Source organism: Brienomyrus brachyistius, chromosome 11 (genome assembly GCF_023856365.1).
Source record: "Brienomyrus brachyistius isolate T26 chromosome 11, BBRACH_0.4, whole genome shotgun sequence".
NCBI lineage: Eukaryota > Metazoa > Chordata > Actinopteri > Osteoglossiformes > Mormyridae > Brienomyrus > Brienomyrus brachyistius.
Genome location: NC_064543.1, coordinates 6,725,913 through 6,751,904, shown reverse-complemented (window position 1 = coordinate 6,751,904; position 25,992 = coordinate 6,725,913). Strand labels below are relative to the sequence as shown.

Below are 25,992 nucleotides of genomic sequence, written 5' to 3'. Positions count from 1 at the left end.
AGGCCAGCCGCCGTCCGGCTACAGCGTGCAGCTGGAGGATCTGCCGGCACGTAGCGGGTGAATTATTACAGCCTCTTCAGGTCACAGTGAACATCAGCCACATGGTGCTTCTGTCCGGGGGGCTTGATTGACGCTATCCTCTGCGTTTGCTTTATTATTATTATGTAAATTCATTTTAATCTAACTTTGCGAACTGGCGGAAGTCGATAATTTATTAAAGGGGCAGTTCACCCCAAAATATATATGTTTAAGAGGGGATTTAGTGCTATCTATCCATCTAGGTTATTCTGCTGGGAGTTGCCTAGCTTTAGAGATATCAGCCGTAGAAATGTCGGGCTCCTCTCGAATATGACGGGACCGAATGGCATTCGTTCTGCGGGGATCTGAGCACAGATGATGCTCCCCGGTGATGTCTCCATTAGAGACCGGCCCCCACCTCCCCAGTCAGCAGAATATACACCTTCTCTTACACACACACACACCCCAAATTTATTTCTGGCTGTGGACCTGCCCCAGACAAAGTTTACCATCGGCCCCAATCCCCCTGGGGGGACAACTACGCCACTGTAGAAAATAGTGGGGGCAGGTCTCAAAAAAAACTCAATTAGCCCAGGGGCCTCTGACCTTTCTGACATCGAAAGTTACCCTCCTTCTCTTACTTCATGGCTGCTTCTCTCAGGAGCCCTTTGCTGGCGTGAGGCAGAGGCACCTTAGCTAGGAGGCGTTAGCCTGTCTCACATTTCTGTGTATGTCTCGGTGTACAGGGCTGTTACTTATCCAGACACTTTCGGTTTAATGTCCTCCCAGGTGTTGTGTTAGCCAGGCAATGGCACCATTAAATCAGAGGTGGCCCCTGTATATTCCATTTCTTTTGGAGGTTTTCTCTTTTGAGTCCTTCCCTGTGGATAATGATGTACAGGGGGCAGCAGAGGACTGCTTAATTATGAGTGAGGCATCACCCAGAGCACCAGATGTCGTCCCAGTGCAGTGGAGACTCTTGCAGACACTCATGCTGTGTATCGTAACTCAATGTTTCCTCTGTTCGCATGATGCCTGCGGCTCTTTCTGGCAATGTTTTGCTTGTGGACATTGCCATTCCGGCCCTGACCCTTTAAATCATTTTTATTTCCCAAGCCGCGATGCAGACCCCAGACTGTCTGCAGTGATGTGACTGGTCCACCGTGCCTCTTTATCAGCGGTAATATCCAGGGATCGCTATTAAAGGCACCAGCTGGAAGCCTGTAGGCGACGCATTATGTGCTCATGAATATACAGTATCTTACTTACCTTTGCAGAAATGCACAGTCCTGTTTTTCATGTACCAGTGCCACAACATTTTAAAGAATGTTAAAGTGGACAAACATCTGTAAACTCTATGTTACGTATCATTTGTACAACTTTCAGGCGTGTTTGTTGGAATACAGCTATGAAGGCGTGGGATATCGCAGCAAAAAGCCACATTAGTCTGTGACCTCAGTGACCCACAGAGCCGTTTGTGAATCGTGACTCGGGGAGGGACACGCCATGTGACTGCAGTGCCTGGGTGGCACCAGTGTGTGACGTGTACTGGCTGATATTTAGCCGCAGTCTTCAGCTTTTTTGTAACTATCCTGAGAACAAAACATATTTTCTTGAGTTTCACAGTCGCATTAGACAGTGTAATCTGAGTTTCTTTTTTAAAGAAAAATGGCATCTTTGGAATTAAAATGAGAAGTTGCTTTAGATTCCCGGCTTTTAAAATACATTTTTTTGAATTTGCATTTTTGAATTTTTGCATTTGAACCTCTGTGGAGTTTTTGAGCTCAGTGCTGCATGTTTCCTCTGGTTCCTTAAACAGACATGACCTTTAACACACACACACACACACACACACACATATATTCATATATTCCTATCTGTATATTCCTATCTGTATGGGACTCTCCATTCATTTCTAGAGGCATAACAATAACCATAAGTATGATAACTGTGGGCGGCATGGTGGTGCAGTGGTTAGCACTGTTGTCTCACACCTCTGGGACCCGGGTTCGAGTCTCCGCCTGGATCACATGTGTGCGGAGTTTGCATGTTCTCCCCATGTCGTCGTGGGGTTTCCTCGGGGTACTCCGGTTTCCCCCCACAGTCCCAAGACATGCTGAGGCTAATTGGAGTTGCTAAATTGCCCGTAGGTGTGCATGTGTGCGTGAATGGTGTGTGAGTGTGCCCTGCGATGGGCTGGCCCCCTGTCCTGGGTTGTTCCCTGCCTCGTGCCCATTGCATCCGGGATAGGTTCCGCTCCCACCCGCGACCCAGTAGGATAAGCGGTTTGGAAAATGGATGGATATTGCCATGTGAAAAAATTAGGACACCTCATGATATATTTAGTTCTTTATTAAGAAATATCAACATATCAATATAGAATCTTCTCTCAAATGATATCTGTAGATAAAAGTGATGTAATTGCATCACTTATGCAAAAGTAAGAAACATAAACTTATTTAACAAAAGAAAATAACTAAGATGGCAATTCCTACTGAGGAAAACGTTAAGACACCCTCACAGCCATTACTATTTAAAATGCCTATAATCAGATTATGGTACACCACATGAGGTGAAAATGATTAGAACATCATTACGGAGCTTTTTTGTGGAGCCGGTCTTACTTAAACCACAGACATCTAGTTAGCTGAAGTGAGTGGTATTACCATGGTGAGATTCAAAGAGTTTTCTGAGGCCTTCAAAAAGAAGCTTAGAGATGCATATGAGTCTGGGAAGGATATAAAAGGATCTCAAGGGGGTTTGGAATCAGCCATTCAACTGTCCAGAAAATAATTTACAAGTGGACAACATTGAAAACAACTGCCAACATGGCCAGGTCAGGCCGTCCTAGCAAGTTCACCCAAGTGCAAACTGCAAGATGCTGAACGAAGTCTAAAAATCCTAAAATGTCATCACGGGACGTACAGGAAGCTCTTACCACAGTTGATGTCAAGGTACATGCATCTACTATCAGAAAGAGACTGCACAAGTTTGACGTACATGAGAGGTGTGCAAGGAGGAAACCCTTGCCATCAAAAAAATAACAGAGCAAGACTGAAGTTCACCAGAGACTCCCTTAGACAAAGACCAGGAGTTCAGGAACAACCTGCTTTGGGCAGAAGTATCTAAAACTGAATTATCTGGTCACAGTAACAGAGGACATGTTTGGCGTAAACCAAAGGCAGCTTTTGAGGAAAAGAACCTCATACCAGCTGTGAAGCTTGGGGGTGGAAATGTCAAGGTTTGGGGCTGCTTTGCTGCAGCAGAACCTGGCCGGCTCACCATCATAGAACCCACTATGAAGTCTTCATCGTGTCAGAGGGTCTTCGAGGACAATGTGAGATTGTCTGTCCAGAAGTTGAAGCTGAAGAGTGCGTGGACCATGCAACACATCAATCACACATGCAAATCTACCAAGGAATAGTATAGAAGAAAGGAATGAGGAGTGCTGGAGTAGCCGAGTCAAAGCCCAGATCTGAATCCTATTGAGAAGCTGTGGGGTAAGTTGAAGTGGGCTGTGCATGTGAGACATCTTTCAAACATCACACAGCTTAAGGAATTCTGTACTGGAGAGTGGGGAAAACTTTCTGCCAGTCGTTGTCAAAGATTTACAGATGTGTTTAGGAAACGTCTAATTAGCTTATTTCAGTCAAGGGGACATACTAGCGATTATGCATTAGGTGACGTAACTTTTTCCTCAGTTGAAATTGGCATCTTAGTTAATTAATTTTGTTAAATAACTGCATTTCTTTATTGTTTCTGCATAGGTGATGTTATTACATTGATATTTCTTAATTAAGAACTAAATATTTAATGGGGGTCCTAATTTTTTCACGACTATATATTCCACTTCCTCTTTCAGCCTAAATATCTGACCTATACAAAATAAGACACATTTATATACTTAGCTTTACCTCTAAATTCTTGCAGGAGTGAAAGGTTGAGCAAAATGCTATTTGGCATCTGGCCAAATGAGCAGTGATATTGGTGTGATCTGGCATTGTCTCTCAGCTACGCTCACAGGCCTACATGTGACCTCATTTCTGTTATTGTTGTGTAGGTTTTTTATGCTGAATGAGTTCTGGATTGTGTTAATTTAAAAAAACCAAAATCATACATGGAACATGTATGCAAATATGATGCATTGGACTAACTGTTTATTTTGCATAATCCTGTTCATTTTTTATTACTTATCATATATGTATATGGATACAATGCAATGATTTTCTGTTTTTGCAGTCCTTCCATAAATTCCAAAAAAAAAAAAAATATGGTTTTCCCTGATTTGATTTGTAAAAAGTGTAAACAGACTTGAACTTCCTTATACCTTCTAGGGTTCAGAAACCGTTCCTACGATAATGAAGAGAAGACCCCTCCCTCGCTGGAGGGCCAAGCCGTACGTGTCACACAGGACAGGCTTCCTTGTGAGGTCTTGCTTGGTGCGACCCACACGGTGCTCTCTCAGCCCATCTCGCCCCCCTTCCTCCTGATGATGGCTGTGAAGGGCCCATCGGGCAGAGCCTTGATGATGCTCCAGGCCTCAAACCGTGGTAGACCCAGCAGAGACGTGTCCTGCACCTGCTGGATCTCGTCGCCTAGTTGGATGCAGCTTAGGTCTGAGGAGAGCAGGCACACGGTGATGAGCTTGGACCAGCTATGCTCTGACCCCTGTCTACAAAAACAGAGCTGCAGTGTGATGAGTGTGGTGAGTTTCTGGCCTGTCCTGGTGTCCGTAACACTTGGCTAGAGATGCCGGCTCTGCACCACTACTCTGCGTAATTTTGAAAAGTGCAGCGCATGCTGTTTAACAGCTTAAACAAGCAGTCATGATTACCCTTATAAGACAAACATTAATCTTGTGGTTCTTTGCATAAAGTTATATTATTTGCATAGCTACAGTACCAGTTTATTCGCGCAGACAGCCAATATTAAACGGGAGGTACATCGTTTTTCAAGCTTTATTGAGGTTCTGCCACAGAGCACCTCTTTAAAATGTGAACTTGTAATATCTTTGCCAAAGGTCTGTTTTTTTACACAAACTGCATACCACAGGGTCCGAAGAACAATGGCATGTTTTCAGTTTTTGATTTCAAAGTCTCTACAATTACTGTGTTTTTTTTTTATCCATTGAAGGTACTAAGAGCAGAACGATCAATCCGTCCTCTGGCTGTTTGTTACAGGTGTGGCGCTGTTCTGGCAGTGTCTGTTGTAGCTTGATGGCTAGGTGCGATTAGCTAGCTAGCCTGCATGTGACAAGCTGCCTTGTATCATTGCAGGATATCTTAGTCGCTAAGTTTCTGCAAGTGGTTGACCATGAAACACTGGCTTCCTGAGGGTTTGTTTCCTGTCTTAGATATTACACACCAGTATCTGGTTTAAACACCAACCAGTTAAGTCACAGAGTTGTCAACTACAGTACTTGATTGAAATAAAATCTTGGTTTGGAATTTTACTTTCTGGACCTGAACTATCCACCTTTGTTTTCAAGTATGAAGATGAATAGATTTTTGACGACAGATATTTCTTTGGATTAATGATAAATACATAGTAAAATCTAATAAGTCAATTATTGTAGCTTTCATGGGATATGAAAATAATCATAAAATAAAATAAAAAATGCCCCCTACTATCATGGGAAGCTCAGATCTGGCCCTCTCAGAATTGGCCCTCTCAGATTTGGCCCTCTCAGTTCTGGCCCTCTCAGATCTGGCCCTCTCAGTTCTGGCCCTCTCAGATCTGGCCCTCTCAGATCTGGCCCTCTCAGTTCTGGCCCTCTCAGTTCTGGCCCTCTCAGATTTGACCCTCTCAGATCTGGCCCTCTCAGATTTGACCCTCTCAGATCTGGCCCTCTCAGATCTGGCCCTCTCAGATCTGGCCCTCTCAGAATTGGTCCTCTCAGATTTGGCCCTCTCAGTTCTGGCCCTCTCAGATTTGACCCTCTCAGATCTGGCCCTCTCAGATCTGGCCCTCTCAGAATTGGGCCTCTCAGATCTGGCCCTCTCAGTTCTGGCCCTCTCAGTTCTGGCCCTCTCAGATCTGGCCCTCTCAGTTCTGGCCCTCTCAGATCTGGCCCTCTCAGATCTGGCCCTCTCAGTTCTGGCCCTCTCAGTTCTGGCCCTCTCAGTTCTGGCCCTCTCAGATCTGGCCCTCTCAGTTCTGGCTTGTTCTGAGTGCTTAGGGCCGTCGCTGTGTACCTTTAAAGATCCTGTTCACCAGCAGGGGTCTGTCTCCGTTGATTGAGCCCTTGCCTCCTTCAAGGCTGAAGCCCACGCCCCCTGCACTCTTCTCTAGCTGGACGGTTAGGATCTCGCCGCCACCTTCGTCTGCAAATGCAAACCCAGAGGACGTTTTTCCATTAACCCCACTCCCAGGGCCCAGTGACCTGGAATATTCTGCAGTCACATTGTTGCCACATTTGTGAACATTGACCACCATTACATACTGCTGAAGCTGTATGCCTCTCTTAGTTTACTGATCAAATATCTCCAGAGAACATTAATATTACCCACAAACCCTTTCTGTCCACTCCTCCACGCTATTTTCACAGGAATGACTTTAAGCCCAAGATACCATCTACTGTTTGCCAAAGGAGCTTTATGTATGATAGTGATGCTTTCGATTCGGCTCCTGATTGCCCTCATCTGGCAGCAGCTCAGACTCTCCCCCACACTTACCAGCTCCGCTCTGGTCTGGGCCACCGCCGGCCGCGTCGCTGGAGAGCCCAGCTCCTGCCTCGCCCTCTCCAGCCTTGCAGATGACCACTACGGCTTGCTTCATCGTCCTGGCCTGCCGGAGGATGGCTGTGGCATCGGCATGGTTCAAGTTCTTCAGAGTCTGCCCGTTGACGGAGAGCACCTCGTCCCCCTTCTCTATCGTGCCCTCCTGAGCCGCCAGTCCGCTGGGGAACACCTTGTGAACCTGACCGGGGGGGGGGGGGGGGGTACCACAGCTCAGCCTCAGATCACCAAGGAACCGCCAAAGCCCAAATAAGGCAACAGATCAACATCTGCTCAGGTAAAAGCAGAAGCTAAGCATCTAAATGTACACTAATGTTTGTAATGCTTATAGTCCTAAGGAGTGGTTGACTTTGACTTTCACAATTGCAAACTTTATCTGTGCTATTTTGGGTAGTATATATATATATTTTTTTTTTAATAGAAGGCTACTCACAATGGTTTCTTTGTTCTCACAGTCCACACCCCCGGCGATGCTGAAACCCAGGCCAGCCCCCTCTTCTTTGTGTAAAATCACAACTTGGATATCTTCAAATTGCTGGGTGGGGGGAGACCAAACAGGTAATTTATCACCAATTGACCATGCAAATACTCTTCAGCCTTGAATTATACTAAACACTAAATTTGACACCTCCTCTTAAGTGGCTCATGCACCTTCAGTGATGTTTCAGCTTTTATCCTACGTATAACTTTTATATTCCTTCATATAGCTTTTATGTATGTCTAATATAAACGTAATAATGCACACACAGGCACATTCCGCACTAATGAAGAGCTTGAAGCCTTTGTCTATCTGAGTAATTCTGGTCACTGATGTTAATGTGGCCAGATGGCCGGATCTGCCCTGTTGCCCACTGCCATCACCGGGCCGGAGCTTCAGGGATGAAGTAGCTGCCCCCCCCAGAGCTCGCAGTCCGCTTGGTGACTCCAGCTCGCCGCTCTGTGTGTCCTCCGGCAAAAGAATTCAAGTCTCCAAAATTTAGATGGTAGTCTAAATATATATATATATATATATATTTCTGCAGCTTAAATACTAACATCAGTGTGGCTTGCAATGTGCCGGATATAAGTACAAATCAAAGATGAGGCCACCAAGCAAAGCCGGTAGCTCTTAGCTGCCCCCACCTGGGCGTTTGTGGGTTTAGCGCGAAAGGGAAGTTTATGCCCATTCTGAAGGGCCGAATACAGCCTTAAGTGCTCGGAAACTAAATCTGAGACGTTCTCATCTCTCAGTCCAAGGCCTGTTACTTCATGAGGTGAAGAAACAAATGATTGTGACACAGGAAACACAGATGTTATCTTGAAGTGCAGTTACTTAAGTGGTGAGAGCAGCTGTCATTCTGCGAGGTAAAGGGAGGTTTCCATGGTGATCCAAAGGGCACTGGCTTCTTCTGTAGCTGATACTGAGCTAACGTCACGGTTAAGGTGTTGGACCTGCTGCTATACCTTTGATCAGGGTGTATAAACCTGATCTGCTCCATAGTTGGTAAGTGGCTCATTTTATCCATAGTAGTTTACATGTTTTACTGATATGTATAACTAGATATTCGATTAGGTTAAATAACGTGCTGAAGGTTTGGGTCTTAAACCAGCCATGTTCAGATTATACATCCAGGTTCATAACCACTAATCGCCAGCTCCCAGGTGTACGCAGTTTAGGGGTATCGGTCAAGAAGCTTGATCACTGCTACTGTATGGAGACCATGACTGACCTTCAGGGTCTCCTCATCCAGGGCCTCAACCTCTTGGATCATCCTTTCGATCTCCTCGGGCAGGATGACAGAGATGACCGACTGGGCACAGTTGGTCGAGGAGCTCGGCAAGGTTCTCTCCCAGTTGCCATCTTCGCAGGTGTCGCTTTCCCACTTTATGGTGCACTCACGGAGCTCCGCCAGACTGGGGGGGGGGGACACTCAAGTGAGCTAGTTATCTTCCCCACCCAAGGATATTGGAGTAATACAGATGAATTACAGATACTAATCAAACTTGCTTTTGCTTCAGATAAATCGGCTCTGTTTGAAAGTCTTTAATGGACAAATCTCTCTGTGTTTGACAGAACGCTTGCAATGGTTCAGCTTTCTGAACAGGAAGTTCACAGGAAGCTGCCCTTGAAATCTTGCAGAAACTTCCTCTAAGTACCGGTGCTATCATGTTGCCAACTCCACTGTGGCTTTTTCTCGAATCTGAGAAACCATCTTCCTCGTTCGCTACACTGTTTCCACCCCAATGGCTGCACACCATATCTGTCAAAGCAGCCAGTGTGTAGTGGCAATGCAACTGAATTCAAGGCACTCAAAACCGTTCTCGAGAAAAAAAACCCACATACCTTACAGAGAACCCCTTTTCACTGCAGTCAGCTCCAGGGGAGAAGGGGGCGGTTTCCGTAGTTGAAGGGTCCTCGTCTGTCTTGGTCAGAGGGGATCCTGGAGTTTGGCTCCAAGGGTTTCCAAGGCGGAAGCACGGGGACTGAGGTAGGGAGCGCATTGAGCGGATCAACGCGTGCGACACCTTGTTGCTGAAAGACAAGATCTTCCCCAGACTTTCATTATCAAACAGCCGGGTGGTGGAGGCCTCCGTGGAGAGCTCAGGAGTCGTCAGTGGCAGGCTTCTTGTCCGCAGATTCTGCTGCTTGGCGATCGCAATGGACTCCTTGGATGACAAAGGCCTGTCCAAGACGTCATCCTTCAAGCTTTCAACCTTAGGCTCTGGAGCTGAAATGGAGACTTGATCTGCCTCTGGAACAGGCTCATCTGGAGAAGCTGTTTCTGGAGTAAATGCCTCTGTGAAAGACGCCTTTGGAGCTGTTGTCGCTGAAGAAATTCTGTCTGTAGAATTCTCTGATGGAGCAGGTTCTTCTGGAGAAGTTGCTGTTGGAGCTGGAGCTTCTTGAGATGTTTCCTCTGGAATGGTCTCTTCTGAGCTGGATATGACTTTGGAAACAGCAGAATGCCTTCTTGCCGTGGCGGTGTCTCCTGGAGGACAGTCAGAGACCAGCTGTGTGGGAACAGACGGGGAGGCCCTGTGCTCATTGACTGAGTTAGCCACTGTAGATCTGCTGCTTGGCCCACTTCCTGTGTTGCAAGGGCGCGATTTCTCTGCTAAAGGCAACGATGTGGAAGAAGCAAGACGTCGGCTGCCCCTTTCTGGTCCCTCTGAACTAGAGAAGGACTCGAATGAGTGGATCTTTTGTTTGAAGGACAGATTAGCCGATGCTGAGGTGCTTCTCAAGCTCACCCCGAAAGTCCTTCCCACATCAGGGAGCTTCTTATCAGAAACTCTGCTGGATTCTGCCTGTAGCCTCCCTACCAGGCTCTTCCGAGTCCAGGTGGGCTTGGGTGCCACAGGCGGACCCTTTTTCACACTCAACGATTCATCCGCCTTCGCTGTACTGAGGTCCTGGTCCGCCTCACTGCTCTCAGGCAAGGCGGGACCATTGACGTCTGCCATCCCATTCTCCTCACTCATGGCGGCTGGGCTGTGCGTTGTCCCGATGTAGGGGGTCACCTTCACCTGGGGCTCCTGTGCTTGGCTGTCCTGGTGTAGCTCCACACAGGCCTGCCTCCTCAACAGAGGCCTCTTACTCTGGGAGCACACGTGAAGGGCAGGCTTAAGACCTGCCAACAACAGGCACAGAAAACAACATTTACTCTACCTCTTCTTAACTGGAATGTTGGATAATTTATCCACTCTACTGTCCACTCTACTACAGCCTCCAAAAGCTAAATATTATTCATATGAAAGCAACGTTTTACTTTTTACAGAAAGATACGATTTCCTTTTTTTGAGCATTTTTTTTTCCAGGAGACCATCACAGCAAATCAGACGCCATGTATTCCAGGATCTCATCGTTAAACATCAGTCCTACCTTTGTGCTTGCTGTCTCCTCTGGAGGAGAGATCTGTCGCCTCTGAAGCTGCAAGGACAGCTAAGGGACTTGTGTGTGTCGCCCTCGGTGTCTCAGCCAGCCCGCCGACTGCTTCCTGTAACAGAAACAGGAAACAAAGCACTCTGGCTCCATTTGCAGCAACCGCAGAAGGTACGAGCAACGCATCCGGTCGGCTTTAATCTGACATGCATTACTGGCGACGGACACAAATTGCATCAATCCCCCTGTGGATTCAGCAGTGCAAGCTGAGGCATTTTTCATACCAAGCATGCAGACACCTCGCTGTGCTGGGGGAATCACTTAGATGGTCACTTTCCACGTACAAAGCATTCAAAATGTCATGGTCATGTGTGCACGAATGATCGTGACAGCCACATCTTGCTCATACTGCAAAAGCCATTTAGTTATGTGAAAACCACAATATTTAAATATGTACGCTGCAACTGATATGCAAAATGAAATTATACAACAACGGTGGCCATTTTGATTTGTTTTTTTCATTTGGTCTGTGACTTAGATTTAGTGATTTGATAGAAATGTAGGTAAACAATTTGACCAGGTTGTAATTGGAAAAAAGCTGATGTACTTGCGCAGAAAATGACGCACGAGTTGCATGAGATGAATTGCTGTATAAATGCTGCATTGTAAATAATGCACTTCTGGATAAGTGCATCTCCAGTGTTAGCCCCATGCACAAAGCTCACCAGCTCAGACACAAGAGAGAAATAGTTCAACATACATGTTTAAATAGCAATTCTGGAATCTTTCTTAAAGCCATGTAAATACTGCAAAAAAACTAGAGGCATATGGAGAAAAAAGACAATTTTCAGTATAAAAAACATTGTAAAACAATCCATTCATTTGTCAGTTGCTGTTCTTAGAGTGAATGAGAGCAATTGATTTGACTCAAATGTCAGGATTGTGTAAGAGTTTCTGGTAAAATGCTGGATTGAGCTGTTCAGACCACCCACACACATTCGGTTTTAAGAGTTTTGTTTCAAATAAAGCTTTTAACTATTTAGTTTTGAAAGTGAAATACAGCTGTTTCACAAAACACTGCTTTGTACAGAGTTCAGGAAGTGGCAGTCCTGTACTTCACACTTACAAAAACTTAAAAATGAGCCAAACTTTAAATGATGAGGCACGCTTAATTCATGCCTAATTAATTTTTTTACAGATTATTTTTGCAGATGCTAACATTTGAACTACAGCAGACAGTGCTGAGCTTCCTGATTACAAATGTACTGTTCCCTGCATGTAGATTTTTATCACTTTACAAACTGAAGTTGAATATTAATCTGTGTGGCAGAAGAAAGATCACACCTGGCATGTTGATTGGGGACGAGGCCAGGCATCGTCCAGGGAATCTCTGCTGGATCCCTGTGAGTCAAATCTGTCCAGTTGAGTCTGGGTGGGGCTTGTGGGGTCAGATCCTAGAGTCTTCGAGCTCCTGATCCTCAAGTCTAATGGGTGAAGACTGTGGACTGTGTCAGAGGAGCTAAGGGGAACATTGTAGTCCTGGTATGAAGGTGGTTTACTGTCAGGCCAGGACCCGGACCCTGATACTGGTGACGCCGGCAGTGGGATGTCCATGCTGTGGACCCTGGCCTTGGGGTCTGATTGCGTGTAGCTGTGGACCAGACTGCAGGAGCTGCATAGCATGCGGTAGTTGTAGGTGCTGTCACTGCATGAGCGGGTCATCAGTTTTGGGACCCGGCGGCCTCCAGGCTGCAAGAAGCTCCTTTCAACACAATTCTCACATCTCAGCCTCCCGTGGGAGCAGGGGGATGGTCTCCTCAGACCTGCCAACATGCCAGGAATAATCAGTCTCTCTGGAGACCTACAGCTCTCTCTGTCCAGGTGTGGCCACATGGAGAAATGCTAAAGAAACAATGCTTAAGGAAGGAATGGACCAGCAGACAAGACCCAAGTATGACTGCTTTCAAGCCAAGAAGGAATCGTTAGTTGTGGCTTTACAGAAAAGCTTTGCATTTGACTTGCCAGTGGTTTTAAGCACGCAGTATATATTGTGTTCATGTCCCACGAGGGGTGACTCATGCCATTACACAATAATCACACAGGTAGATATGAGGTTCTCTACCTTCTATACTCCATTGGCTCCTGTCTCTCTTCATCCGGCTGCTCTCCACAGCCTGAGCGATTGCCTCATTCAGCTGCTGCTCTGAGACCTATATGAAGTACCAGAAGAACCAATTATACCATCAGTAAAGGCTTCCATCACACCCTGGATTGTAGGGTTTTGGTGATGGAGAACCATGTGACATTGTCCATGAGGTACATACCTTGGGGTCGGGGTGCCGGCTGATGAGGACCCGAACCGTACCGGGGCTGCACTGACTCAGCACCGTGTAGACCTCGTTCAGCGTCATGTTGTAGACCACGGTGTCATTGATCTCCATGATCTTGTCCCCGCACCTTCATGGGGAAATGTGGCCAGCTGAGAGGGGGGTCGACCTTTGCGCGTATCTCGACCTGGCCAGAGGAGTCACTTACCTGAGTCGCCCATCTATGTGGGCTACCGATCCCGGCGAGAGAGTGTGGATGTAAATTCCAGGGCAGCCCTCCCCTGACGGGACACAACAGAGTCCAACTCCAAGTCCCACACCGGCTTCTGTAAGCCACAAAGACAGAGGCATGATAAACAGATATAATTGTCCTGAAAGGGGTCACAGTAGGACTATAATGAAATACAACCTAAATTAAGACGTTATTAAGTATGTGAGAGAAAGCAATATCATGACATAATAGTGAAAGCATCATCCTCAAACGTTGCTGTGTGATGTTTGACCTTAAACTTGAGTGCTGCTGTTGGTTTAAAGGCTCCTGTGAAATATTTCTGCCCCACTGGATGGCAGCGACCTTTCTGCAGTGAGATTTCCATCACAATGCGGTCCTGGGGTTTGGCTGGCGTGGCTGTAAAGCTGCAGTCACTCATGTCTGCGCTGGCCCTGCTGATCCCCGTGCTGGAGCTGAGGGACCGGGAACGGCAGAGCTGGGCGGCCTGAGCCTGGCTGGACAGCACCCCGGGCCGCAGGCTCGTCCGCACCACCAGCATCAGGAGGCCCTTCTTGATTTGCTTTGCACACAAAAAGGTAGCTGCTAAGTGGCTGCGTTTGGCAGTGGAGCTGAGAGAATCTGTACAGTGGCCATTTACACATGTATGCCATGGACAGGTATCCCCAACAAAAGCCCAGGACCAAATCAACGAAGGCGCACTCACTTTGAACTTATGCAAAGCGTCTTCATGAGTCAGGCCATGCAGAGACTCGCCGTTCAGTTCCAGAATCTCATCTCCTGCATGACAGAAATGAGGGGGGGGGGGGAGGGAACAGTAGGTTGAACAGCAACAATAGGGTTGTTTATCAATACCAAGAATGCAAACATCATACTTGTGCAAGAGCATTCTCGCTAACTTGTCTCCCAAGAATGAACTTGAGCTGCATTGAATCATGGGATTGTTCTTATCGACACAGACGCCACTGAAGCATCCTCGATATTTCGGACAGGCAAGAATGACAACCGGGGATTTACCTGCCTCTGTTCTTCCGTTCTTGATTATTGAACTTCGGCAATGGAAGATGGTGTCAAACGGGCAACTATGGTCAAATACACATATTGAGAAACACCCCGGGTCTTCTTCACTGTACCTTCCTGCAGCCTGCCATCTGCTGCTGCTGCTCCACCCGGAAAGATGGTCTTGACATAGATACCCATGGGCCCACATATGCTGTCCTTCCCGCCGACAATGCTGAAGCCCAAACCCTTGTCAGGGAACAGAGGGATCCTCGGTGACTGCCGAGCACGTTCAGCGCACCTTCTGAGCAATGGGGGTTTTCTGTCCTTGAGCACGCTATGGTCTTACCTTTCCCTGACCCTTCATCAGGACGACGTTACAGATGATGAAGGCTTGCATGCTGCCGCTGCTGCTGAGGTGGACCAGGTGAGCCGAACTCAAGGAGCGGGAGGGTCTCGGAACAGCCTAGAAATCCGCAGTTACAGTGTAGGAGCATCTCAGGACACGTCTCTGCTGGAGTCATTCAATGCCTTGTAAAATCTTATGGAACGCTATATGGCACTCAAGGTTTAACCAGATGTTAACTTTCTAGAGTATATACTGTTATACAGAACTGACGATTTTTGAAAGATTGAGATTTAAGTGGGTTACTTAGCAATAGAGACATTGCTATTCCTGGCAAGATGTTGGAATCATGCTTGAATTATCCGCAAATGATAAGTAAATGACTGCGATGGGCTGGCCCCCCATCCTGGGTTGTTCCCTGCCTTGTGCCCATTGCTTCTGGGATAGGCTCTGGACCCCCCCCCCCCCATGACCCAGTAGGTTAAGTGGTTTGGAAAATGGATGGATGGATGGATAAGTAAATGATAAATACTGATAAGTAAAGTTTTTCTCTCTAACAAACTGGGAAAACACCTGGACTTCTGGGAATACCTGCTGTTGACATCGATGTGATGTATTTGGAGAAGATGTTGGTAACTTCAAAGACTTCTTACCTGTGAAAATCCATGAGGAAATTCCAACTGCTGAGACAGGGACTTCCTGTTTCCGTAAAAGCGAGTGTGCCCCTGGCGATGGCCACGGGAGATCTCTGGAGTCTTCAGAATCAACGTGTCCAAGTCGCCGATCCAGTAGGGACTGACGGCTGAAAGAAGGGGGTGTAGACAGTTTGAAGTATGAATCGATTAATGCATGGATAGCATGTGCAGACTGTCTACATCAGATTCTTCAGTTTTTTGAGCTAGGTGAGGAGAAAATAGGTAAGTAACGATTTAAGAGGAAATTTCCAAAACTCCCACAGTCCATTTTTGTGGTTTTTGAGATGAGATTGCAAATGATTTAAAGTCAGGCTTCGTCATCATATGTTCCAGGTATGGGAACCAAGACTCACTCCTCATGTAATCTAACAAAAATTTTCAGCGAAAACATCCCATGGATCGAGTTACTTTTGGAAATTTGCCTTTTAATTGTGGTGCTGTTTGTGTCTATGCGACTTACTGGTGGAATTAGACTGTGTCTTCGGACTGTTAGACTGGTTCCCCTGGTCACCCTTCTCTGCCTTCTCCACATCCCAGCTGTGACCAGTCTCCCCACAGCTGGCCTCCACAATGGGGTCCTTCGAGAAATAGAGTAGCACCAGGCCTTGGTGAGACAAGTCTGCCTAGACAGCTGCTGGCCGCCCTGGTAAGGATGGCGACACTCACCCTCAGTGTGACCGTTTTCCCAGTTTGCTCCTTACGACCGTAGCTGGTGAGGATGTGTGTTCCGTCTCTCACAGCAGGAGCCATTAACGGGACTCCACTGTTGACCAGCGTGGTACTATTTTCACTCATCAAAGACTCCTGTGGTTAGGATCAGGAAAAAGTGTATGGAGCACAGAAATAACTGTTTGTATTTCAATTATTTATGCGAGCTGCATCGGGGCGGCATGGTGGTGCAGTGGTTAGCACTGTCGCCTCACACCTCTGGGACCCGGGTTCGAGTCTCCGCCTGGGTCACATGTGTGCGGAGTTTGCATGTTCTCCCCGTGTCGTCGTGGGGTTTCTTCCGGGTACTCCGGTTTCCCCCCACAGTCCAAAGACATGCTGAGGCTAATTGGACTTGCTAAATTGCCCATAGGAATGCATGTGTGAGTGACTGGTGTGTGAGTGTGCCCTGCGATGGGCTGGCCCCCCATCCTGGGTTGTTCCCTGCCTCGTGCCCATTGATTTCGGGATAGGCTCCGGACCCCCCGCGACCCAATAGGATAAGCGGTTTGGAAAATGGATGGATGGATGCGAGCTGCATTTCACTTCTGAGATTTGGATTCAATGCTTAGCGACTTTTTGTTCGTGTGACTTTATTTTGTCTGCTTTTAATTTGTCTCCTTAACGACCGTTTTTCCTCAGAGCTGAGGCAGCGGAGCCAGTTCCTTTTGCCGCCGTCAAGCCGGCACTGTGGAAACAATCGAGGTACGGCTGAGTCCACATTAGTCACATGCCTCGGCATTTTTCTTTCTTTCTCTCCTCGCCTGGATGTTCCCTTCTCCTGCAGAGGCTACGTTTATAGTCAACATCTGCAGTTTCCTCCCAGATCAATATAGTATCTCTGTTTGTCTGTAAGTCAGCCTGTCTGTCTGTCTCTATTTACGTCGTATTGGCAGTATTAGGGGGTGCAGTCAGCCACCTAGCAGAAGGTTCCAGAACACAACAACATTGGGACGAGAGCCATTAGACCGTCGTATGAATTCCTGAGCTGGAACTAAGCTTTAAGAATAGGAACAGACATACACAGTACAATCCAGAGCTACATCCTCACTTACCAACCGCATTGAGTTGGGGGGAATGGGGAGACTTTCATTTATTTGCTATAAATCACTAAATGTATGAAATTTTTATGAGGGGGGGGGCAGGGAGGAAAAAAAAACAGCAGAAGTATTTCTCCTAGGAGCTTGGTGTCAGAAGAAAATTCACCTCCATAGATGTAGTCTGAGGAAAAAGTGGAGATCTTTTTGCATATAGAGATTATCCTTTTATTAATGCTGAGACACTGGGTGGTGCATTTATGGTGATGTTTTACAGTGAGTGGGTGGAGTAACTATTAGCCTGTTTTAGGAGCCCCCAGGGTGGGTGAATTGGAGGACGCTGTGGAGGTGAGGGGCTCACGCATGCCTTACCTCACTGCATGCCAGCGTGTGAGATGCCCTGGCACGTGACCCCACTGCTGGCTCTTCCTCCACCTCGGCACGTCCGCCACGGAGCTTCCCATTGGCTAGAAGGGGATCGGCTCCCGGCTGGAGGTAACTGTCCCTGCAGTTTAGAGCAACACCACACATGCACCATCAGCTGCTCACGCTGTATTTTTGTGTAACCTAGGTGACCCCATGCTGCAGGAATAAATAATGCACATTTTCTGGACATTCAAAATGTACATTATATGCATTATATAAAAAAGAAACAGTTTCACAAAACTTTGCGAATAAAGCAAATTTATGCTGAGGCCAGTACTGTACCAGTCCTAGCAATGTGGCACCCTAGGGGAGCATCATCGCCAGCGCCCCCTGTCTGAGGGTAAGTGAAATTGGCTGGCAAGCCAGCGCCCCCTGAGAAGGCGGTGCCTTAGGCAGCCGCGTATGTCACCTGTGGAATTGACCAACTCTGGCTGATACATTTCTGAATATTGTACCTCTGCCCAACACACATAGACAGCGATCGATCGCTATAAAAACTTTCCTCCGAGTGACAATGAGTCTTTACCTGTGCAGCGCCCCTCCGTTTTTGGTGCAGTGTACAGTAAGGCCTCTTTCAGCAGGCAGGGTGTTATGATGGCCAGTATGGGTTCCTGGGCCTTCTTCACCAGCCACACACATTCTCCAGATACTGCTCCTCTGTGTTGGGATATCATCAGAGTTACAAAGGAGCCTCTGTGAGGGGTAAATGTTTTCTTTATGAAAAAATCAAGCCCTCCCACTAACAAGAGTCCGAATGGCTAACTAAGCCCGTAAACAGCACACTTTCATCTGACCAGAATCCAGAGCTTCAGAGCAGCATGTTGGAGCCAGAAATGGAAAAGCGAAGCTCATTAAACTGGGAGTGCCGGTTAGACAAATGGGTTACTCTTTACTTGAGGGGTCACAAGTACTTAATAGTCACTCTGTTACTACTGAAGTACAAATCATGTACAAATATAGTAAAAGACGCGTCATGGTTCATTAATGATGAATAAATATGAGATTGGTATTTAACTTTTGTCACTCATTACTCGTTCCTTCAGTAGTTCATAAAAAAATTACAGAATTAAGACATATAGTAAGAAATATAACAACTTCTTGGAATAAAAGATGCGTCATGATTCATTAATGGGGAACAAACATGAGATCATTATTTCACATGTGTTATTCATTACTTGTTCCTTCATTAGTTCCTTCATTAGTTCACAAAGGTTCACAGAATTAACAGATACAGTAACAAATATAATAACTGCTTGATATAAAAGATGCACCCAATTCATTAATGATGAATGAACATGAGATCTGTATGTAACTAAGACTTGGTTTGTTTGATTAATTAATACATAAGTAATAGCATAATACTACATTATTTTGTCGACAAATGCATTTGGTGTTCGTAGCTCACAAAGCATAAAATGAGAACATACATTTTTATACTTGGCTGGTTACAGCGGATATTAAACTGTCCTCTTCCTTTATAGTTACGTGGCTGTTTCCTAGGAATAAGTATTCCGGTAGACACATAGGCATCTTGCCAATTTAGGAGTGGCATGATTGATTGTCATTCATAAATTCAGCCTCTTAAATCCAAACTCACGTACTCTGTCATGTTCTGTGCACACACTCTGACAGTTGGTCCACTGTGTTACTCTTTTAATCCACTGTATGCTGCAACTGTGGTTAAGGCCCGATGTTTTGGGAGTAAGAAAATCTGCTAGCTAACAGAATGCCATCGTGCCTCTCATACTGGTCTAAGTCACATGGTCTGAACAGAAACATCTTTTCTGAAGGGGCCAGGGTGCTTTAGACAGCTCTGGAGCTCCGAGGGCTTGTGACCTGATTCAATTTAAAGAGAATCGCAAGCACAGAGGGACAGAATGGCGGGTATGAGGTTCCATGCTATAGGAAAACTGAGATTCATTGCAGTTCACCTCGGGGGCATTAAGTGAACATGTTTTATCTATTACTGTCTCATATAGTTCTCATCCATAATAGTAAATCATTTTAATATATGCATGATCAGCTGGCCAGAGTCAGCCGAGAGGCACTCTGGAAAACTCAGCCGTACACTTAGCTGTTAATTCTCTAACATTTCATCTGTATGCCGTTGTTTTTCATTGTCTTCATTATCTGTCTCCTGTTTTGCCTCGTTCCATTTCAAACAGTATTTTTTACAAGAACCGAGATATATTCAGGGTCACTTTTCATTTAAATATTTTTGATTTGCTTGATTGACATTCTGGTGAACATAGAGTGAATTATGGCAGTATATTGAATGAAATTAATTCATTTTTTCAAGTCGTACAAAATCTGAAAGCAGTTTTACAGAGAAAAATCACTCTGTGTCGTCTTTTAAATTCACATTTTTTCCACATTTCTACTACCAGGAGGTTATTTTTAATTGAAATTGATCAGTTTCGGCAGGTGAGTGCAATTTACAAAATGTAGATCAATTTCTGCCATTCAATGCACAAGGAAACATCATCGTTAGAGCCGAAAGATATGTGAATGTCTGAGTGAACAACCAGCGGTACCTTAAAGGAGAAGGTCCGTTTGGAGATCTCTTGTGGGCCCCCAGAGGTCACGGTAGGGCTGCCTCGTGGTGGAATCCTCGGGGAGGCCGACCGGGTGCTGGCGTGCAAGGCAGCTTCCTGACAGTCCCACCGCTGCCTCCCCCCGTCCCCTCTCCCTGCCCCCGGTTGGCTGTACTTTTCCTCCGGGCTGCTGCTGTCGTCGCTGGTCACCGAACGGCACAGGATCAGGGACCTGGAGATGGAAGCGAGCTTCCAGGAGCGCTGGCCAGCCTTCCCCGCGCCCCCCTGCGGCTCCATCCTCCTGTCCGGGCCATTCGCCTTCCGCGGGTGGTGGGCGATTCTGAGAGGCATGTGTGCGCATGGAGCTCTCCCCCCGCAGCCGGCTAATGGGGAGGGCCGTTCTGCGAGGCAATTAGGAAATTCAGTTAGGAATCCTGTTTCATAAGTGTTCTGAGAAAGTGCTGAGGCAATGACTAGATAAAAGCTCTTTTCTTTCCATGGCCTGAGAAAAAATAAAAAGGAACTTTGCCTTATGACTTGGGTTTGAGTCCTCTCTCAAGGCGATGTGCAGCCTGCTCACGGTGTGCAACATCTACCTTATCAGTCAGATTGCCCCAAGGATACGTTTGCTGTGATAGCTGACAATTATATCAGGAAAAGCAAATTCACACAAGACTGTTTTCCACTTTTTTAGAGGAATGGACCTCAACTCAACATCACATCCATTGTCCGATGTTTGGCTCCTATGGATCCTTCATAGCCCAACATATCCCAAGATTTACTGCACAGGGGTGAAGTGGGTGTGTCCCGATAAGTGGGTGTGTCCCGATAAGTGGGTGTGTCCCGATAAGTGGGTGTGTCCCGATAAGTGGGTGTGTCCCAATAAGTGGGTGTGTCCCGATAAGTGGTTGTGTAATCGATAGGAGCAGCGCTTTGTGACTGAAGGGTAAGATGGTGACGACCAGACCAACCCACTGGACATCGCTTTCTCGTCAACCTTCAAAGAACACAACCTGCAATGGCTACGCTTTACTAGACCACATCCTTCGAAAGATGCAGACCTATGAATCTGGACACAGCTAATGTGTGAGAGAAGGACTAGTTAAACACCCATGTAATTAGAAATAAATCAAAATGTGGAGGTCAGCTAATTTACCTCCATTAAAGTAGTTTTCACATTCTGTTCAATGTTTTTGTAAAATTCAGATTATTTATTTATTTATTAGAAAGTGCATTATGTCGAATGCTAAAGCAACAGGACGGTTCATAACATGTAACACACTTATACTTTCATGATGCTGCGTTCACTTACTTCTCATCCTAAAAATGTATTTGATAGTTTCTTACTCAAAACATGAGCACTAAATGATCACCTGTCCCACATTACCTATATACTTCATATATCTCAGTTTGTCTTCGGCCCGAAGGGAGAGCAATTTAGAGGTGCAGCAGTTAGAATGGGAACAGGCTGCTGTCCTTACTAAAAAAACTAATAGCCTGCAGGGTTTTATTTTAGTATTTGAATTAATTCCTTCCTTACTGTGATTATTAACACCACACTCCTGTTTGACACAGGGTTACAACCAGGAGAGGAGTGTTATGTCACCTGAGTCTGCACGGCCTCGTGTCCAAGACGCCACCTACATGACACCCCTTTCTATTTGGCCTGGCAGGGAAGCGTGTTGCTTGCTTTCAAATGCCAGCAAATGCCTTTGCTGTTGGGTGAAAATTACAGAGCCATGGTGCGATGGGGGAGGGGGGGATGATTATCTAGTCAGATGTAAGCCTGGCCGTTGGACAGAGAGTGTCGGCCATACTCTAGTGTCAGATGAGTCTGTTTACAGTGAATAGGGGAGTGTTGTTAAAACTGAGCATGATTGCTTGAATCCTGGCTAACGCTGCTGGGATCAAAACAAACAGGAATATGTCTGTGTCCTGTCCGTGTCTCTGTTGTACAAGCCGAGCAGGAATATGTCTGTGTCCTGTCCGTGTCCCTGTTGTACAAGCCGAGCAGGAATATGTCTGTGTCCTGTCCGTGTCCCTGTTGTACAAGCCGAGCAGGAATATGTCTGTGTCCTGTCCGTGTCCCTGTTGTACAAGCCGAGCAGGAATATGTCTGTGTCCTGTCCGCGTCCCTGTTGTACAAACCGAGCAGGAATATGTCTGTGTCCTGTCCGCGTCCCTGTTGTACAAACCGAGCAGGAATATGTCTGTGTCCTGTCTGTACTTCTGTCATATAAAACAAACAGGAACATACGTGAGTCGTCTCTGTTCCACTGCTCTACAAAACACTCCAACTAAATCTAATCACAGGCTAAAATCAGATGACACAAACTCTTCTGGTAACTCTCTTAGCTGTTATAAACAGTTCTTATTTATTTGTATGCCTGTTTGTTTCATTTCCTCTGGTTACACCTCACCGAGTCGGATGTCACACATGGCAGTCGAGTGTGGCGCAAGGTAAGTCCTCACACTGGGGCGCATGTCAGCTGCACGCGATGGGATCTCCATGAGGGGGAAACTCCCTGCCTGTCCAGTTTATGGAGTGCCCTCCCTTCCCCGGCCGTGACCCCCTACAAGTCTGGCCGGACACTCCTCATTCTCGGTTCAGTCTAAGTCCTACCATGTGCTGCCATGTGACTCCAACTTTCCTGAACATTCTAGTATTGATGTAATGGCACACAGCAGTAATATTGTTTTGTTTTAAAAGCTTTTTGCCAGGTCCCAAAATAAGAGAACACGCAAAACACATTTCCTGCCTTCAGCCCACCTTGGCAATGAGCGGACGAGCCCAACTTCATGGACAGACCTGCAGTGAGGACTGCAGAAGTAGCTATGGTGGCTAATTTGTAACATTTTGTTTTCTCCCTCTGTTTGTCACTCTCACGTTGCAGGATCCTTTGTCTGATCTTAACCCCCGAAATCTGTCAGATGATCCCTTAATCTAATATTCCTTACATAGAGGAAACAGCAAAGATTCATCTGACTGTCATTTATTGTCTAAAGGATAATAATGGATAATTATTACTAATGGCTAAAAATATCAAAATAAACTAACAAACTAGATAGTCATCCAATGAGGAGGAGAAAAAAACAGACCATTAGCAAATGCTTTCTGAGCCGAGAGCTTGGGGATCTGCGTCAGAATTTTGCAAATATTGTTCTGAATCCAGCATTTGCTCAGCTTTACTGTAATCAGTTTGGATGAAATGTTGCATCGGGAAAAAAAAATCTTAGATTTGCTAATATTTTGTTAAAAAAGAGTCATATTATAAGTTCTTATTCTCTCTTTCATCAGTCCCAACTTCTCTCCATGGCTCTTTAATCCAGGCATGTTCTGTAATCAGAAGCATTTGTCGGGCAGCAAACAGAAACCGCCCCCCTTTAAATGCCCACAGTATTTGTATAAGGGTAATACAGGGAGTTCTGACTAATACAAACACTTCATCTGACCATCCGCAGTAAGTTCACAAGCCCAGATTCTCACACACTGCCCTGTCCCTTGACACAGAGCAGTAGGAGACTTGGTTGTGGAGTGGGGGGGGGGGTTCTCACAATACCCCAGGGGAACTACGTGCGTGCAGAATGAGCCCAGGTGGATATTTCAGAGGGTGCGGCGAGTCTGACCCATTTTATTAAGCAGTCTTCCAGTTCCCCATTCAGGGTTTACTTTCCACATATGGCTTCTCTCAGCAGGTCTTCAGTGGTGGCACCTTTCCATGCTGTTGTTTTATAAGGAGTTACATCCTCTGCCCAGCCTGCCCCTGTACAAAATCCCATCTTCTCAAACCCCACACATGCACACGCCAAGGTGCACGTTTTTCACGTACTTAGCCCGTGTGACTGAACCTACACACATTACCACAGCTAAAACCTCTGCGAGATCTCCGGGCTCTGCATGGATGCCAGGCTCTTCAGGTAAGTTATCTGGTTATGAAAAGTCTTTCGAGTGACCAGGATTCTATTTCTACAGGGAAGGACAACAAAATGCTGTCAGCTTGTACTCTTAAGACATTAAGCCAGCAGGAGAAGCACAGGAATTGACATTATGTAACATATTCCAGCAGGCCGTTCAAAGAGGCAATAAGATGAAGTCACTTACGGATATCGATCATCCTTCTTAGGTTACAGTGTCCAGCCAGGGATTCAGAGGACGTCCAGTTAAAATCGCTCTTCAGACCATTTCTAACCTGAGGTCAGACCTACTGTGACTTCAGGAGTCTTTGCTCCTCAGTACAGATTTTTTTTTCTTTTGAACCAAGTGCCAGAAAGTTTCGATGATTTAGATTGGACACTTGTGACTACCGCCTCCCTAACTCCCAGGCAGCTGGGAGCACAGAGGACGCTGAAAGCTGCAGAGCAGGAGCCTTTTTTCCTGTCTGGCAAACGCAGAGTAAGAAAAGCCACTTCGCTTTTCCCTGAGAACTTGTGTGACCTCACACCTACTTCGTGCCTAATAAGGCTGCTCTCTTTACGTGATCGTCGGAGGGCAATCGGCAAGCGTACATCTGCGGGGCTGAGAATGAATGCGCTCTTTATGTTGCATGTCTGCCTGCACGACTTTATGCCCTTTGCAGTTATGTCGGGCTGTGTGAGTTTATAACTGTTCCTTTGGTGATTGTTGGGGATCGTTAAACATCGACCTGGCAGCAAAAAATCTTTTCAGTTTGTCACACTTTGGCCCGGGGCTTCCGCGAGTTCTTCATGTGTTCTGTTACGTGTGTGTGTTTCACATTGACTTGCTTGTTCTTATGAAGGAATGTTATCATTAACATTAGCATTGCTCTGGTCCAAAACATGGCATCCCTGCCAGGGTGAACCCCAGTCTTGTGCCCTCTGGAACCTGATATGGGTTCCAGGCCTCCTCCCACAGCCCTGATCATGACAAGCGGTGGAAAGATGGGTAGATGCTTCATGATCTGGGATGCACCAGCACCCCATCCAGGATGCCCGTGCCTTGTGCCCTGTGCTTTCTGGGACCATCAGTCTCCCAGGCAGCCGCACTCCAGGTCACTACTCCTTTTCTAATGTGTTCCCCCATGTTCCCCCCACCCCTCAGCAGTGAATCGTAAATGCCTGCCCTGTTACAGGACAGACCCCAATGCCTGTTTATTTATCTTGCTAGATGCGACGCCAGACTGGCCCTCACCTTGGGGAGGGGGGCTGGGGGCAGAATTAAAAAGTAATTCCTGGGGAATATTTTCCCCTGATTAAGACCTGCTTTTAGCAGCAGGACTCAGGGGGGTGCAGGCCTGAATGCAGCCTGTGTGAGGGGCATCAGTGTGCCCCACCGGGGGCCCGAGAGAACTCCCTGAGCAAACAGAGCAGGGACTGAGGGGGCACTGAGGCCGCCACCCTTTACGCTTACCTCCCCAGAAGAGGGGCCTGGGGACATATCCCTTCTCAGGGGGCTCCCTCCTCTTCTGCTGCCGGACTGTGTGATCACTTAGCCTCCACACGACATGTAACGCTGGATGGGTGTGTCAGAATCCGCAGCTCCAGCCTCTGCCCCCTTATTGCGCAAAGAGAGGCGTTGTTTAACTGCTGCTCTCCGCGTTGGGGAATAACATGTGATTGTTCTGTGGCCCCCCCCTGCCCTCCCCTTCGCAGCGTCGAGCTGTGCCCAGCCTGTTTATGAAAGGGCTCCCTTCATTACCACACTAGCTGGCCTGAAATTAAGTGCTTCCAGTTTTCCAAACCTTTGGAGATCACTAGATCCTTAGAGCTACAAATAAGTATAAAGAGTCACCGGTGTTAATGAAATGCTTTCTCATGCCAACACGTGTTTTTTTCAGTTATAATAATGCATGATTCTGTTCGTGATCATGGATTCTGTCAGAGGGTTTTCCTGGGACGGTTTCCGGAACATTGTAAAGCTGGGTTCATTATTTTTGCTGAGTGCACTCCCAACTCTGTTCTCAGAAATTATGGACAGAGATAAATTAATCCCACTTCAGAACACTCTTAGCATCAACTTAAACTGAGCAATGCTCCTTGTGTAAACCTGGCTGGAACAATAAATCTGATCACCTTTTAGCTTAATTTCTGATTGTTATTAAAAATGTTTCTGCCTT

General features: G+C 46.5%; 1 protein-coding gene and 1 long non-coding RNA gene across 4 annotated transcripts; one reads left to right on the top strand and one right to left on the bottom strand.

Annotated features, from left to right (window-relative positions):
- Positions 1-2,355: 2,355 nt before the first annotated feature.
- On the bottom strand, positions 2,356-24,408 carry il16 (interleukin 16). 3 transcript variants are annotated; one of them, XM_049031257.1, is made up of 23 exons: positions 24,021-24,408; positions 19,919-20,319; positions 17,911-18,041; positions 17,331-17,463; positions 15,880-16,017; positions 15,674-15,791; positions 15,172-15,320; positions 14,522-14,638; positions 14,307-14,421; positions 13,880-13,953; positions 13,519-13,735; positions 13,153-13,270; positions 12,942-13,074; positions 12,740-12,827; positions 11,962-12,440; positions 11,378-11,434; positions 10,618-10,732; positions 9,079-10,366; positions 8,465-8,648; positions 7,189-7,290; positions 6,693-6,936; positions 6,213-6,341; positions 2,356-4,634 (listed from the first exon to the last, which is right to left on the bottom strand). In XM_049031257.1, exons 1-23 carry the CDS (start codon positions 24,031-24,033, stop codon positions 4,480-4,482), a joined length of 4,698 nt encoding a protein of 1,565 aa, XP_048887214.1. In that variant the 5' UTR covers positions 24,034-24,408; the 3' UTR covers positions 2,356-4,479. The 3 variants fall into 3 exon arrangements, with proteins under 3 accessions (XP_048887214.1, XP_048887213.1, XP_048887215.1); XM_049031256.1 differs by lacking the exon at positions 24,021-24,408 and adding an exon at positions 22,689-22,734; XM_049031258.1 differs by lacking the exons at positions 11,378-11,434; positions 24,021-24,408 and adding an exon at positions 22,689-22,734.
- On the top strand, positions 15,736-18,398 carry LOC125751868 (uncharacterized). The gene is made up of 3 exons (XR_007400800.1): positions 15,736-15,859; positions 16,564-16,626; positions 17,269-18,398. It is a non-coding gene; the product is annotated as an uncharacterized LOC125751868 (long non-coding RNA).
- Positions 24,409-25,992: the final 1,584 nt, after the last annotated feature.

Bases quoted from the DNA above. Each gene is read 5' to 3' on its own strand.
- il16 (XM_049031256.1), bottom strand. From the start codon at position 22,719: ATGAAGTTGGGCTCGTCCGCTCATTGCCAAG. The intron at 13,954-14,306 runs GTACAGTGAAGA...TCTGTCATGCAG, and splicing joins AGATGGCAGGCTGCAGGAAG to GAGATGAGATTCTGGAACTG. The intron at 10,733-11,377 runs GTATGTTGAACT...TTTCTGTTACAG, and splicing joins CAGAATTGCTATTTAAACAT to GAAGCAGTCGGCGGGCTGGC.